This window comes from Cherax quadricarinatus, chromosome 18 (genome assembly GCF_038502225.1).
Source record: "Cherax quadricarinatus isolate ZL_2023a chromosome 18, ASM3850222v1, whole genome shotgun sequence".
NCBI lineage: Eukaryota > Metazoa > Arthropoda > Malacostraca > Decapoda > Parastacidae > Cherax > Cherax quadricarinatus.
Genome location: NC_091309.1, coordinates 24,966,850 through 24,984,010, shown reverse-complemented (window position 1 = coordinate 24,984,010; position 17,161 = coordinate 24,966,850). Strand labels below are relative to the sequence as shown.

The 17,161-nt window shown below is 37.1% G+C and overlaps 1 protein-coding gene across 6 annotated transcripts in view; it reads right to left on the bottom strand.

The window, feature by feature from the left end:
• The window catches only part of Cdep (Chondrocyte-derived ezrin-like domain containing protein), a 628,747-nt gene that overhangs the window by 130,009 nt on the left and 481,577 nt on the right, over positions 1 to 17,161 (bottom strand). For 4 of the 6 annotated variants that reach the window (XM_070086348.1, XM_070086352.1, XM_070086349.1 and 1 more), the window contains 2 exons: positions 13,807 to 14,038; positions 9,561 to 9,732 (listed from right to left, as the gene is read on the bottom strand). In XM_070086348.1, the coding sequence (XP_069942449.1) occupies positions 9,561 to 9,732; positions 13,807 to 14,038 (404 nt within the window). The remainder of the gene's footprint in view (positions 1 to 9,560; positions 9,733 to 13,806; positions 14,039 to 17,161) is intronic. The other 2 variants (XM_070086350.1, XM_070086353.1) reach the window with 1 other exon arrangement.

Here is a 17,161-nt window from a genome sequence, read left to right as displayed (position 1 = left end):
GAGCTGAGCTCATGGCGTAGAACTACGGCACAGACCCTGAAAGGGTTAAAAGGGGAGTGTTAATACGACATGACATCAGTGAATCCCTGGTGTTTGCCAAGCTGTTTGCTCTAGCTGGTGTTCAATTGAACTGGTGGTCCCAGATTTTTAATACAGTGCACACCAAGTGTTAAGACCTATTCTATGCTGACCAGGTATCTCAGGCCAATCGTACCAAATTTGGAGGCAGGGAAAATAAAACGTTGATCTACGTTTGGAGCGCTAGCGGTAACAACATAGATCTATGTTCGGACACTTTAAGGTTAAACTCTTGGGCCCTGAGAGCAATTTTCAGATGAGCAGTCTGGATACTGTGGAGATTTACATCTAGGTGAAATACCAGAGGCCCTAAAGAGTGCAGACATAGCTCCTTTGCACAAGGGAGGTAGTAGAGCATTAGCTAAAAATTACAGACCAGTAGCCCTAACCTCTCACATAATAAAAATCTTCGAAAGAGTGATGAGATGGCAGGTTACAAATTTCATGGAGCAACACAACCAACATAACCCGAACCAGCATGGTTTTAGAGTAGGACGATCATGTCTATCACAGCTGCTGAACCATTATGACAGAATTAGGGAGGCACTGGAAGATGACCAAAACGCACATGTGATTTACACAGATTTTGCAAAGGCGTTTGACAAATGCGATCATGGAGTGATAGTGCACGAAATGAAGGCCATGGGCATTACGGGGAAGGTAGGCAGGTGGATTTTCGGTTTCCTAACACACAGAACACAAAAAGTAGTAGTGAAGAGGGCAAGATCCAGCATCAGCGAGGTCAAAAGCTCAGTGCCCCAAGGCACTGTCCTGGCACCTCTGCTGTTCCTCATCCTCATAGCAGACATAGACAAAAACACCCGACACACTTTTGTATCATCATTTGCAGATGACACTAAAATAAGCATGAAAGTCAGTACGGTAGAGGACACTGAAAAAGTACAGGAAGACATAAACAGGGTTTTCCAGTGGGCAGTGGAAAACAACATGACGTTCAATGGTGATAAGTTCCAGCTGCTTAGGTATGGAAAGAATGAAGAACTCAAAAGGAGCACCATATACAAAACTCAAGAGGGTCACCAAATAGAACGTAAGGAACACGCAAAAGACCTAGGAATAATTATGTCAGCCGACCTTTCTTTTAAAGACCATAGCAAGAAAAAGATCATGACAGTCAGGAAAATGACTGGGTGGGTATTGAGAACTTTCAAAACAAGGGAAATAATGCTGATGGTGACACTCTTCAAATCGCTAGTGCTCCCTCACTTAGAATATTGCTCAGTGCTGACGGCCCCGTTCAGGGCAGGAGAAATACCAGAGCTGGAACAAATACAGAGGTCGTTTACGGCTCACATTGAGCCAGTAAAGCACCTAAACTACTGGGAATGCCTGCAAGTCTTGAACATGTACTCACTGGAGCGGAGGAGAGAGAGGTACATAATAATATATACCTGGAAGGTACTCGAGGGCTTGGTCCCAAATCTGCATAACAACATACTGGAGTGAGAGATATAGGAGGAAGTGTAAAATAAACCCAGTGAGGAGCAAGGGTGCAGTGGGGACAATAAGGGAACACTGTATCAACATCCGGGGTCCCAGACTTTTCAACATCTTACCAGAAGATATCAGAAACACTGCTGGAACAAGTGTTAACCCTTCAACGGTCCAAACGTATATATACGTTCATGCGTGTAGCGCCCCAAACGTGTATATACGTTTTCTTTGTCATTCATTCAACATTGCCACTATAAGCCTGAGTCACCTAGACATGAGAGAATGGGTGTGCGCACTCACTGTGTGCCATATTAAAATAACTGGGGATGCCTGGGTACCATATGCTCTTTTTTCCTTTTAAAAAAAAAAAAGATTTTTTTTTTCTCAAAAAATTTGGGGCACTATGAGAGTGAACGTATACGTATATACGTTTGGGCTATTTAAGGGTTAAAGCCTTCAAGAGGAAACTAGACAAGTATCTTCACCAGGTGCCAGATCAACCAGGCTGTGATGGATATGTGGGGCAGCGGGCCTCCAGCAGCAACAGCCTGGTTGACCAGGCAAGCACCAGACGAGCCTGGCCCATGGCCGGGCTCAGAGAGTAGATCTACTCTCAAAATTCTTCAAAGGTATATCAAAGGTAAGGTACCCATGCTCACAAACTTGCTCTCAGTTACGAAGAATTTTCAAAAAAAAAATAAAATAAAAAATTATTTTTTCTTATGAAATGATAAGAGAATCTTTTCCCGATGGTAATGACATCAAAAGTACGAAATTTGATGGAAAACTTATGGAATTAAGCTCTCGTGACGTTAGTGGTCTCAGCGATATATAATCATCGTCTATTTCGCCCACTCTGAGGCCTATTTTCAACCAATTCCATTGTTCCAGTCGACCAAACTCATAGCTATTTCGCTAGAACTCCATCTGTTCTATCGAATGAGTACAAGAAATTGCCCAATTTAAACTACCCAATAAAGTGGTCAGAAATTGGCAATTTAGCCGTTTTCACACAAATTTCAAAAGATGCCAATTTCAAGATAGTCCAGAATAAACAATGCAGACATTCCTGGCACAAAAATAACATTTTCTCTGTTCATTAGTCATGTCTCCAGGCCGACCTCTTATATTACTCTTGCTTTCCATTTTGAATTTTTATTCACACAAAAAATAGAAGATTTACTGTTATGCAGACTACTGCATTATTGCAATAATTGTATAAATAATGTCACCCCATTCGTGACTGTATATCAGACTGGCCAGTTGGACACGTACTGGATGGTGATGTCATTTGTTTAGTCTTAAACATTGGCAAAAACTGAACTTTTCTGCTACTTTGAGCTCAATTTCAAGGTACTTTTCATCGTGAAACCAATCAAAATCATTTCTATTTCTGTAATATATCTTCCATTTTATCAAATGAGACCAAGAAAATGAGAATACACCCATAAATACTATACAAAAATTCACCTTACAGTCGGTGTTTTAAACCAAAAACACAGTCGGAGTTTTTTTTTCTCAATACACACTGTGTGCTGCAGGATTTTTTTTTATACTGCGCACACTGACCACATAGACCCATTCTCTCACATGTAGGTCTACCAGCTTTCTCCCACTAGATCTGAATCCGCTAGAATTTTGGCGTATTAATACGTCACCAACACTGGCTTGTAGGCCATACCTATACATCGCCGACAATGAAAGAGTTAATGATTCATCAACAAATTAAGAAAAGTAATTCAGGTAATACTGTACTATAATTTCTTATCTAATACATTACACAGCTGAACAAACTCAATATATTGTCTAGACCAGCAATTCCCAATCTTTTCTCTTTTGTCTAGCACCTTTTCCCTCTTCATAATAAAGGATGGAGCTGGAATAGTATGTAAATATCTTCAAGGTGGCGTAAATGACATCATGTATTGCTACAACATATTGTCTACACTGTGCCCTTTATCAAGTCAATGACTAATTTGGTTATGTCTGAATATGGGTGAAATGTTTTCACTAGTAAAAATATCCAGTGCGTCGAAGTGTTATTTACTCCGACAGCAAGATCTGATGCAAAGAACCATTACTATAATGTAGCTGGGAAATCTATCAACATAAGTGTACTACACAAGTATCACTGTTGACATCGAGCTTCAAGGATCATCACTAACTGCAAATACACTGATTTAATGCTTTTTCACCTTAACTGTGTTCAAAGAAATGTATGCACTGCTTGTATGTGTAATTAAGTTTCATCTGCACCACTGAATTTTAAAAATACTCATTTTAGGGCAGTACTGCCAAGGCTGGGAAAAATTGGTTTAAATCATCCACAAACTGCAGAGAATGAATTAAAGTCAGTGTCTCTAGTAGTAGGTTGGTAGACAGCAGCCATCCAGGGAGGTACTACCATCCTGCCAAGTGAGTGTGAAACGAAAGCCTGTAATTGTTTTACACGATGGTAGGATTGCTGGTGTCTTTTGTCTGTCTCATAAATATGCAAGATTACAGGTACGTCTTGCTACTTCTACTTACACTTAGGTCACACTATACATACATGTACATGTTTATTTATACACACTCATCTGAGTTTTCTTTGATTTTATCTTAATAGTTCTTGGTCTTATTACTTTTCCTTTTATATCCATGGGGAAGTGGAATAAGAATCTTTCCTCCGTAAGCCATGCGTGTTGTAAAAGTCAACTAAAATGCCGGGAACAATGGGCTAGTAACCCCTTTTCCTGTTATAATTACTAAAAAGAATAAGAAGAAAATTGTCAAAGTGGGAAGTCTGAATGTGCATGGATGTTGTGCAAATGATAAGAAAGAGATGATTGTGGATGTTATGAATGAGAAGAAACTGGATGTCCTGGCTTTAAGTGAAACAAAGCTGAAGGGGGGTGGGAGAGTTTCAGTGGAGAGGAATAAATGGGATTAGGTCAGGAGTTTCAAACAGAGTTAGAGCTAATGAAGGAGTAGCAATAATGTTGAAGAATAAGTTATGGCAGGAAAAGAGGGACTATAAATGTATTAATTCAAAGATTATGTGGAGTAAAATAAAGGTTGGATGTGAAAAGTGGGTTATAGTAAGTGTATATGCACCTGGAGAAGAGAGAAGTGTAGAGGAGAGAGAGAGATTTTGGGAAATGTTGAGTGAATGCATGGGGAGTTTTGAACCAAGTGTGAGAGTAATGGTGGTTGGGTTTTTCAATGCTAAAGTGGGCAAAAATGTTGTGGAGGGAGTAGTAGGTAAATTTGGGGTGCCAGGGATAAATGAAAATGGGAAGCCTTTAATTGAGCTATGTGTAGAAAGAGGTTTGGAAGTAAGTAATACATATTTTATGAAGAAGAGGATAAATAAATATAGAAGGTATGATATAGCACATAATGAAAGTAGTTTGTTAGATTATGTATTGGTGGATAAAAGGTTAATGGGTAGGCTCCAGGATGTACACGTTTACAGAGGGGCAACTGATATATCGGATCATTATTTAGTTGTAGCTACAGTTAAAGTAAGAGGTAGATGGGAAAAGAGGAAAATGGCAACAACAAGCAAGAGGGAGGTGAAAGTGTATAAACCAAGGGAGGAGGAAGTTCGGGTGACATATAAGCAACTATTGACAGAAAGGTGGGCTGGTGCAAGTATGAGTAGTGGGGGAGGGGGGGGTTGAAGAGGGTTGGAATAGTTTTAAAAATGCAGTACAGTGGTCCCTCAATAATCGTCCAGCCTGAAAGTCGTCCATTTCGGAAATAGTACCGTTATTTCATCTAAACATTGGCTCGCAAATGGTCCGTTAACTCGCTAATCGTCTTTTGTCCTGGACGCGTACTCATGGCTCTGAGCGGTTCCCAGCCAGTGTGCCATTGTTTGCCAGTGAGCAACGGTCCCCTCACGTGTTCATACGAAATATTTCATAATATTCCATTCATTTTAGTGCTTGCAAGTGCTAAATAAGCTACCATGCTCCAAAGAAAGTTCCTAGTGCCAAACCTTTGGTAAAGAAGTGAGAAATACGACTGAACAATATCATCATTGAACAATATGAAAGAAGCAAGAGTTTCAGCAGGAAGAGCAACAGATCGCAGCTCAGAATCTTGCTGCAGAGGAGGAGGAAGAGAGATGGAAGAAGGTGCCTTCTTCAGAAATTAAGGAGATTTTTGAAATGTGGGGTAGGATGGAAAGATTTATGGAGAAACATCACCCTGAGAAGGATGTTGCAAGCCATAACGGCAACTTGTACAGTGACAGACTCTTGGCCCATTTTAGGGAAGTTTTACAGAGATGCCAGAAATAGAGCTCTCTGGACAGTTTTTTTGCGAGACAGGACTCCAGTGACTCTCAAGCTGGTCCTAGTGGTATTAAGAAACAGAGAAGAGAAGTAACCCCAGAAAAGCACTTGGTACCTGAGGTGCTGATGGAAGGGGATTCCCCTTCCAAACAGTAATTCAATCTCTCTCCTCCTTCAGTCTTCCATACACTAAGAAGAATCGCCAATAAAGGTAAGTGTTATGCTGTTAATGTTTCATTCATCATGTGCCATTGTATTGTTTATGTACTACATCTATATTTCATGTAAAAAAAATTTTTGTTTTAATACTTCTGGGTGTCAGGAACAGATTAATTGTATTTACATTATTTCTTATGGGGAAAATTGATTCGAAAATTGTCTATTTCGATAATAGTCCCACTTCCAGGAACGGATTATGGATGATAATTGAGGGACCACTGTATTAGAATGTGGGGCAGAAGTTTGTGGTTATAGGAGGGTGGGTGCTGGAGGAAAGAGGAGTGATTGGTGGAATGATGAAGTAAAGGGTGTGATAAAAGAGAAAAAGTTAGCTTATGAGAGGTTTTTACAAAGCAGAAGTGTTATAAGAAAAGTAGAGTATATGGAGAGTAAAAGAAAGGTAAAGAGAGTGGTGAGAGAGTGCAAAAAGGAAAGCAGATGATAGAGTGGGAGAGGCACTGTCAAGAAATTTTAATGAAAATAAGAAAAAATTTTGGAGTGAGTTAAACAAGTTAAGAAAGCTTCAGTAATAATAATAATAATAATATTTTATTAGGACATGATACATATTTGTACAAAGTATTATAGTAGTTGGATGTACATGTTGAAAGCCTGCCCATAATGCAAAGCATTATAGGCAGCCTTAAAATTAACTTAAGACTATCTAAGCTATAATAGATTTAATGGCAACAGTTACTGTAGACAATTTACAATATCAAGTACAATTGAGCTATTTTAAACAATGAATTTGTACATTTCAAGTTTGTAGCATTATAGTTTTACAATTTTGTAACATTACAGTTAGTAATATAACAAAATAATCAATTTACTATATGTAGTCGTATAATTTAATAATCAGATCTAATCAGATCAAATCAATGGTCTGAAGTGCAGTAACAGTTCATATGGTCATTAGATGAGTTACAGAGCATTGAAGAGAATGGATTATTCTATTAGGTAATGCTATAAAAACATAGTTTGATAAGGTTTCTCTAATTATACAACTGGGTTATACATTTATGAGATGTAAGTTATGCAATATTTGCATTCGGTTAGATATGAGAATTTATTGATCTGTGAGCATTTAATTATGGGGTCCTAAGGCTAGGGGAGTAACACAGTGAGTAATGATATTTTGAGGCAGTAGAAAGTGATTTGTTAACTATGTAGGTAAAGTTAAATTAAATACTGTGTACAGTCAACCCCCAACCAACAGCGTCATCGACTAACAGCAAATTCTAATGGCGCTCTTTGGCAAAAAAAATGGCTCTACCAACGGCAAAAAATTCATTTAACGGCTTTCATCCCGAACGTGTCCCTGCAGCCTGAGCAGGCCCAGCCACTCCAAGACTCAGTGTGCCAATGTTCACAAGTTGTTGTGGTAGATTCCATGTGTACCTGCGATATATTTTGTATTATTCCAGTGTTTTTAGTGCTTGTAACTGCTAAATAAGCCACAATGGGCCCCAAGAAAGCCTCTAGTGCTAACCCTGTGGTAAAACGGGTGAGAAATACTATAAAAATACTATCGCACCACAGTCAGCTGCTGCTGCACCGTGGTCAGCTGTACTACTTGGAAATGTGGAGAGACTGTTTTTGGTGTGGCTGATCGAGAATACCATGAAACAATTAACCCCAGAGGGTTAGCCACCCAGGATAACCCAAGAAAGTCAGTGCATCATCGAGGACTGTCTAACTTATTTCCATTGGGGTCCTTAATCTTGTCCCCCCAGGATGCGACCCACACCAGTCGACTAACACCCAGGTGAACAGGAAAAAATATGTCTGGAACTAGTGCTCATATTGGTGAATTTAAGGCCAGCAAAGGTTGGTTTGAGAGATTTAAGAATCGTAGTGGCATACACAGTGTGATAAGGCATGGTGAAGCTGAAAAATTCCAACCCCAACAAGTGTTTAATTGTGACGAAACAGGCCTGTTCTGGAAAAAAATGCCAAACAGGACTTACACTACTCATTACTCAGGAGAAAAAGGCACTCCCAGTACACAAGCCTATGAAAGACAGGCTAACTCTCATGTTTTGTTATAATGCTAGTGGGGACTGTAAAGTGAAGCCTTTACTCATGTATCACTGTGAAAATCCCAGTGTGTTCAACAAAAACAGTGTCTTATCACTCAACAATACTCTTCAATAAACGTAAATGTCATTTTAGTATTTATTCATGTATGTATTGGGCATGTCTCCTTGTTTTCTGTGTAGGGAAATGTATATTTCATGTAAAAAATTAATTTTTTTTAATACTTTTGGCTGTCTGGAGCGGATTAATTGGATTTCCATTATTTCTTATGGGGAAAATTAATTCGACTAACGGCTAATTCGACTAAAGGCTAGCTCTCTGGAACGGATTAAAGCCGTTGATCGAGGGTCCACTGTAATTAGTTTTGCGCGAGTAGGTGGTTTTTAAGAGTCTTGAATTGATATACAGTGTTTCTTTGGTATTCACTGGTAATGAATTCCAAATTTTTGGGCCTTTTATGTGCATTAAGTTTTTACATAGTGTGAGATGGACATGTGGAACATCAAAGAGTGATCTGTGTCTTGTGTTATGGTCATGTGTTCTGTTAAGGTTGGTAAGAAGTTTGAGGGGAGGGTTTATATCCGAGTTTAATGTTTTATGTATGTAGTAGGCACAATAATAAGTATGGATGTTTTGTACAGTGAGTAAATTTAGACTTTTAAATATTGGTGGAATGTGCTGTCTGGAGTGGGGACTTATCATCATTCTGACTACAGCCTTTTGCTGGGTAATTAATGGTCTGAGATGATTTGTTGTTGTTGAGCCCCATGCACAGATTCCATAGGTGAGATAGGGGTAAATAAGCGAGCGATACAGGCCAAGGAGAGCTGATTGTGGAACACAGTACCGTATCTTCGATAGTTTGCCTATGGTCTTTGAGACTTTCTTGGAAAGTTGTTGTACATGTGTCTGAAATTTGAGGCTATTATCAAGGTGGATTCCTAAGAATTTTCCCTCTGAGTTTTGTGATAGGTGATCCATTTATCATTATGTTAAGGGGAACATTTGTAGCTCTGTTCCTAAACTGAATGAAATAGGTTTTGTCAATATTGAGAGTAAGCTTGTTAATTATCATCCAGGTAGATATTTTCTGTAATTCAGTGTTTACAGTATTGGCTAGTATGACTGGGCTTGGGTGAGAGCAGACATATGTAGTGTCATCTGCAAATAGTATGGGTTTGAGTAGTTGAGATGCATTTGGTAGGTCGTTTATGTAAATGAGAAAGAGAAGTGAGCCAAGGATACTTCCCTTATAGCTTAGCTTATAGTGAGTGGTGAATATATTTATTGTAGAAAGTCTGAATAAATGAAGAATGGGTATAAATTGAAAACTGCTCTATTAGCAAAATGCTGTAAAGTAAAGCACTGTAAAGCAGGGGCCTGCCTGTATAAATAATTGACATATAAACATTTAAATCACTGCATTTTATTATTTTCCATGGTAAAGTGGAAAGAGAGCAAATCTATAAGTAATTCAATAAAACTCACCAAGTTCATTACTTCAAGATCTTTTTTGTATGTCCTCTCTGTGGTCAAGATCTCCTTGGCAATAAAATAAGCCTTATCACTTGGGTATTTTCTTTTCCTGGACTCTCCTTCCATCTCTCCCACACGTGCTGGTGATACAGACTTGTCATGACCATTTGGAATAGAGTCCACCCTGAAATAAACCAATCACATTTAGATATCCTATATGTCTGTCAACAACCAGGGAACAAATAATAATGACACTGATCATAATTTTAGTCTATGTTTATATCAGCATTTACATTATGCAAAAATTACAAACAAACTTGCAGTGCTGCAGAAATGAGTAAGAAATCCAGGAAAATCCATTCAAGGGAACAACTCTAGCTAGAATGAGATGGTATCAAACAGGGCATATGTGCCAGGTGCCAGAAAGCTGAAGGCAAGATATTAAAACAGTAATGGTAGAGACAAAGAAACCCATCGACATTAAATATTTAGGTTAGCTAATACCCCTCAGGTAAATGCTGGTTTATCTATGGCTGCTTCCTATCAACTTCCTGGATAAACCAGCATTTACCTGAGGGGGTATTAGGACAACCTCTAGAAATAGGAGGGTCTGCCTTCTTGCTGCTCCTTCATTTTCTTTATGCAATGGAAAATTCCCATACTGATAGATGTCAGATACTTTGAGATCAGAATATTAAAGTTTTGTATGATGATACAATATGAAGCCTGACGGTGTAGAGATAGTTGTCACAGTACTAATGTTGTGGGGTTTCTTTATGCCTCTACTACTACAGGTACAACATCAATTTTCCGGAACCTTTGGTTCCTAAGCCTTTCTGGATTACTGATTTTTCAGGAGTAGGGGTGGTCATCCTGATCAACACTAAATTTAACAAAAGTTAAATTTACTTAATTATATAAAATACAGGTACCTGTACATTAGTATAAATGATACAAGTTCATTAACCCTTTCAGGGTTCAGAATCCCAATCTGAAACTTGTCCACAGGGCCCAAGAATTTTCAAAGAAAAAAAGTAAAAAATCCTTCTTATGAAATGGTAGAAAATCTTTTTCTGAAGGTAATAAAACAAAAAGTACGAAATTTTATGGAAAATTTATGAAATTACACTCACAAATTTTGATGCAGCAGCAATATTTACGCATTGATGATTTTTCCCACTGATTCCTATTTTAGGCCAATTACATTATTCCAGTCAACCAGATTCTTAGCTATTTCACTAATATTACTTTATTTTATCAAGTGAGTACAAGAAATCACCCAATCAACTATTTCAACTACCCAATGAAGTGATTGGAAATTGGTAATTTGGCCAATTTCAAACAAAGTTCAAAATAATCCAGTTTCAAAACAGGGTCTAGAATAAACAATGCAGGCATTCCTGGTACTAAACTAACACTTCCACTGTTTATTGGTTATGCTTCCAGGCTTTACAAATGAATTCCATTTTGATTTCTTATTCGCATAATGAATTTTTATTCACACCAAAAAATAGAAGATTTACTGTTATGCAATATTGTAATAATTGTATAAATAATATCAGTGCATTCATGAACACACATCAGACCCACTAGCTGACATGTATTGGATGCATGACATTTGTTTACTCTTGAACATCGGCAAAACTCGAACATTTCCACTACTTTGAGCTCAGTTTCATGCCATGAATATCATCTCCATTTCTGTAATATATCTTCCATTCTATCAAATTAATACAACCATAAAAAATGTATGAATATACACTGCAAAGTCACTGTCTTAATCCAAAAACACAGTGGCAGTTTTTTCTCATTATGCACTGCATGCTGCAGGATTTGTTTTATATGGTGCACACTTACCACATAGATGCATTCTCTCATATCTAGGCCCAAATTTACTGCTCACATCTTAACCCTTTGACTGTCGCAACCCCCAATCCTGAGGTGTCTCCTGGTGTCGCAAAATTTAAAAAAAAAAAAAAAATTTTTTTTCTTATGAAATGATAGAGAATCTTTTCCCAATTGTAATGACACCAAAAAAACGAAATTTGATGGAAAACTGACGGAATTATGCTCTCGCAAAGTTAGCAACCTCGGCGCTGTTTACAAATCGGCGATTTCGCCCACTTTGAGCCCTATTTTCGGCTAATTCCATTGTTCCAGTAGCCCAAACTCATAGCTATTTCTTTAGAACTCCATTTTTTCTATCGATTGAGTACAAGAAACTGCCCATTTACCGATTTCAACTACCTAATAATGTGGTCAGAAATTTGCAATTTGGCCAATTTCACGAAAACTAAAAAATATGACAATTTCAAAATAAGGTCCAGAATGAACAATGCAGACATTCCTGGCTCTAAAATAACATTTTCTATGCTCATCAGTCATGTATCCAGGCCCCTCTGATATTACTCTTGCTTTCTATTTTGAATTTTTATTCAAACAAAAAATAGAAGACTTACTATTATGCAGACTACTGCAATACTGTAATAATTGTATAAATAACATCATCCTATTCATGACTGCATATTAGAATGGCTAGTTGGACATTTATTGGATAATGGCATCATTTGTTTACTTTTGAACATTGGCAAAAATCAAACATTTCCCCTACTTTGAGCTCCATTTCTAGGTTCTTTTTATAGTAAAATCAATCAAAATCACTGCTATTTCTATAATATGTTTTCCATTCTATCAAATGAGACCAAGAAAACGAGAATACAACCATAAATACTATACGAAAATAGACCACAAATTCGGCATTTTAATTAAAAAAAATGGTCGGAGTTTTTTTTTTCTCATTATGCACTCTGTGCTCCAGGATTTTTTTTTATATGGTGCACACTGACCACACAGACCCATTCTCTCACATGTGGGCCTACCAGCTTTCTCCTGCTTGATTTGAAGCCGCTAGAATTTATGAGTATATATATGTCAAACACGGTAATTCGTAAGACGTATATATACGACCGCGACAGTCAAAGGGTTAACTGAGTAAGCTGAGCTAATGATGTAAGACTACGGCTTGGACCCTGGCTTCAAATCCATAGAACTACAGGACGGACCCTCAAAAGGTTAGTTAATACTGTACAGTGCAGGGTACTGTGAAACAAGATTAATTGAACAAGACTATTAAACAAATTAAATGAAAATTTAATTTAATTAATAATCTTGAAGGATGTTCTTTGGTTGACTGCTCTAGCAATCAACCAATGAACATCCTTCATGTTAAATTCTTTAATAAATGTTGGTACAGACTTGCCAGCTTTCACTGCATTCTGAACAGTTCAATTTTCTCTTTAATTGATACGGACTGGTGTTTACGTCAGACACCACCCTTAGAAGCCATAGCTTTGGTTAATTAAATCAAAATAAGCTAAGAAACTCAGAGAATTGGGGGTGTCCCCCACCAGCAGGTGCAGAGTAAACAATCTAAGTGAGCACAGCTACACTCAACGCCATCTGGGGCTGCCCAGTAAACTAGTCTGGCAGCCGCTGGAATTTCAAGTTCCTGTTCATAAATTTATACGGATTATAAGAGGTTCCAGTCCATCAGTGTCCAGAAAGTCAGCATTGTACCTGTACTGTTTTAATATCTTGCCTTCAACTTTTTGGCACCTGGCACATATGCCCTGTTTGATGCCTTGAATGGATTTTCCTGAATTATATAATCATTTCTACAACATTGCAAGCTCCTGATGTGTTGATTGCAACATGAAAGCCCTAGAGCTATCATTCAACTCCCCCATGGTTGTTTTGCAATCAGCATTTATATTTACACTGGTATCATCCTGAGAGCCGAGGAGGGGTTGTTAAGGTGGTTTGGACATTTAGAGAGGATGGATTATAATACTATGACTTGGAAGGTGTATAAAACTGTAGTGGAGGGAAGAAAGGGTATAGGTTATCCTTGGAAAGGTTGGAGGGAAGGGGCAAAGGAGGTCGTGTGTGCAAGGGGCTCTGACATTCAGCAGGCATGTGCGAGTGTGTTAGATATGAGTGAGTGGCAGCAAATGGTTTTCTGAACTTTATGAGCTGTTGGAATGTGAGCAAGATAACATTTGTGAAGGAATTCAAGAAAACTGGTTAGCCAGACTCAAGCCTTGGAGGTGGGAAGTACAGTACCTGCACTCTGGAGTGGGTATATTATGCAGTTTGGAGGATCATCTGGATTATGTCGCCATGCATTTCCTCTTTTTTTGGGTCACCCTAACATGATATGAGATGGCTGACAAGCTAAAAAGTAGAAAAAACCACTTACCTATTATTCACATGGTTTGAGAGGGGAATATTCTCTTTATGTGCAGAAAGTGGTGTTGTATTAAGTGGTGAGGAATTGATGGTGGGGGAGCTGCTAAGAGGCTGCTCCTGTATCACAGTTTGTGTTGGCGATGCTACGGAAGGAGATGGTGATGCTAGAGTTCCTTCACTGACTTTCACCTCTAGTGAATCAACTGGGGTGCCTGCTGTTTGCACAGCCATTGAATTGCTGACTGTTTGGAAAATAAACAAATTAATTATTGTTCATTATAAAATGTTTTTATAACTCAATAAAATACGGAATGTTAATTAAAGAGAAATTTAAAGTTCAATATACTGACTGAAATTACATTACTTTCACTATGCTGTTTATTGCATTCTTATTATTCATACGAGTAATAACAACTAGAAGTGCCTATAATAAAAAAAGAATTCTTCTGTATGAAAACAAAGAAAAAACTCCAAGTACTGTACATAGATTAGTCTGTAGAATACTAATATTTAACCTGCAATATTAAGGACATTCTGCAACTAAGCTATTACAGAAAATAAGGGAGACCTAACAAAAAAAAATACTTCATACACCTACATAACCAGATGAAATTCTGAAGCATGTGGATAAACTCATATGAGCATAATAGGCTCTACTGGCTTTACTGAATACGAAAACTCTTGGTATTATAAAACATACTCCCTGGCCCAACTTCATGCAATGTGGCTTTATCTAGGAAGCAGCAACCACTTTTTCACATGTACAATACATTTAAACAAATTGTAACAAATAATATTTACACCAAAGATTACAATCTAGTAAAAAATAAAATCCTGATATTTATAACTGAAATAAATTTGTCAGAAAAGATGGAGCATATAATCAGAAAAACTATGTATTTGTCAGCCTAATTATACGAATGTACATTTGCCATGTAAAATAATACTGCACTGCAATTTTAACTAATGTACGTCCTCATGCATGTCAAAAAATAAATTAGGTATACTGGACAGCTTTGTAACAATAAAGCAAATTATTTGCAGTATTTTTGTATTATTGAAAAAAAAAAATAAACTAGTTACATGTTAAATATGGATAAGAACTTGTTCATACATATGTGCACATACAGCACACAGATGTTGAAATATTATGTGGGTACACATGTACAAGAACTTAGTGTACCATGTATGAGTAATGTATACACAAATCTATATGCATGCAAAAGATAAAAATAACATGAAAACTAATGAGCAGAGCACATTAAGAATGAAGTGAATGCTACCCTGTCAGCCAGATACTGCCATCACTGTTGTTATATATAAAATATTGTAGCTTTACAGGCTCTTCCTGCTAAATACTGTACTGTATATGCAATGTGTATTTGTGCCAGAACCTTAACTTCACCATATTTTTTATAACCAAAACTTAATAGCACAAGTGCAACTGCAAAAACATTATTAGAATATTACATGACTAATGATTTTGATACAGTTCAAACTTCTGTTTTGCATTATAAACAGGCTTTTATGCAGCGGCACGATTTTAAAAAAAAGGCAGTCTCTTTCAGTAAGGACATATTATATTAAAATACAATATAGGGAGAGGAATCCAATATCTTAGTGTAACACCACACTGACTTGCACCAAGCAGTTGTGCATGGAGTTGGGAAATAATTCTTTAGCAATCCTCAGTAAATAAAGGCAACAATGTGCCAATTAATGATTTTGCGGCATATTACAATACAATTAATATAATTATTTTAAATATATGCATATCAAAAGCCAACATCCCAGTCCAAAATTGAAAAAAAAAAGGCAAAAATTTTAAAATCTCTAGTAAAACTGCCAGGTTTAAAGTTCTGTACTGTACTACCTTATATATGAAATCTTCAATAAATATTTGTGAATTTTTGCTAATGGCAGCAAAATCACCATTTTGTCTTTTACCCTAAGGGGGGGTATTCAACCTCATTAAAAAAAAAAGAAAATAGGAGTTTAATATCAGACTTTATGAATGTCATGCATTACTGTGAAATTTATTTTCTTACACTGTAAGTACTGTGTGTAACAGCTATATGGTATGGTAATGCTCTCACTCTTTTTACTTTGTTTGCACTACTTAATGAAAATTGGTCAACAGAACATGCTATAGGTTAACCCTTTCACGGTTTCTGACGTACTAGAATGGCTTACGCACCAGGGTTTTTGACGTACTAGTAAGCATAAATTCTAGTGCCTTCAAATCTAGCAAGAGAAAGCTGGTAGGCCTACATATGAAAGAATGGGTCTATGTGGTCAGTGTGCACAGTATAAATAAAATCCTGCAGCACACAGTGCGTAATCAGAAAAAAAAACTTTGTGTTTCTGGTTTAAAACGGCAAATTTGCACTGTATTTTCATATGGTATTTATTGTTGTATTCTAGTTTTCCTGGTCTCATTTTATAGAATGAAAGACATATTACAGAAATTGAGATGATTTTGATTGGTTTCACAATGAAAAGTACCTTGAAATTGAGCTCAAAATAGCAGAAATGTTCGATTTTTGCCAAAGTTCAAAAGTAAACAAATCATGCCAAGTGTCCAATATACATCAACTGGTGAGTCTAATATTGTTTCACAAGTACGCTGATATTATTTATACCATTTTTACACTAATGCATAACAGTAAATCTTTTATTTTTTGCGAGAATAAAAATTCAAAGTGGAAAGCACAAGAAATGTAAGAGGGGCCTGGGGACATGAGAAAATGTTATTTTAGTGCTAGAAATGTCTGTCTTGTTTATTCTGGACTCTATTTGGAAATTGGCATCTTCTGAAATTTGTGTGAAATTGGCAAAATTGCTAATTTCTGACCACTTTACTGGATAGTTGAAATCGGTAAATGGGTGGTTTCTTGTACTCATTCGATAGAAAAAATAGAGTTCTAGCAAAATAATTATGATTTTTGCCAACTAGTACACTGGAATTGGCTGAAAATAGGGCTCAAAGTGGGTGAAATTGCCGATGCGTAAACATCGTCGAGACTGCTAACTTCGCAAGAGCATAATTCCGTAGGTTTTCCATCAAATTTCATATTTTTGGTGTCATTATGATCAGGAAAAGATTCCCTATCATTCCATAAGAAAAAATAATTTGCTTTTTTTTTCGAAAAATTTTCGGCCCTGAGAACAATTTTAGGAGAGGGCCTCTCAACCCTGAAAAGGTTAATTACCTCAACATATATTAATGTGTCTGGAAATTTTCTCATTTTATAAATATTGTAACAGCACCTAGATAAAACTGACATTGTGTGTATGTGGTATGTTAATATCTCACACATTTACAGTTAGATATGAAAAATACGTTTTTTTAAATTGTGTAGCAA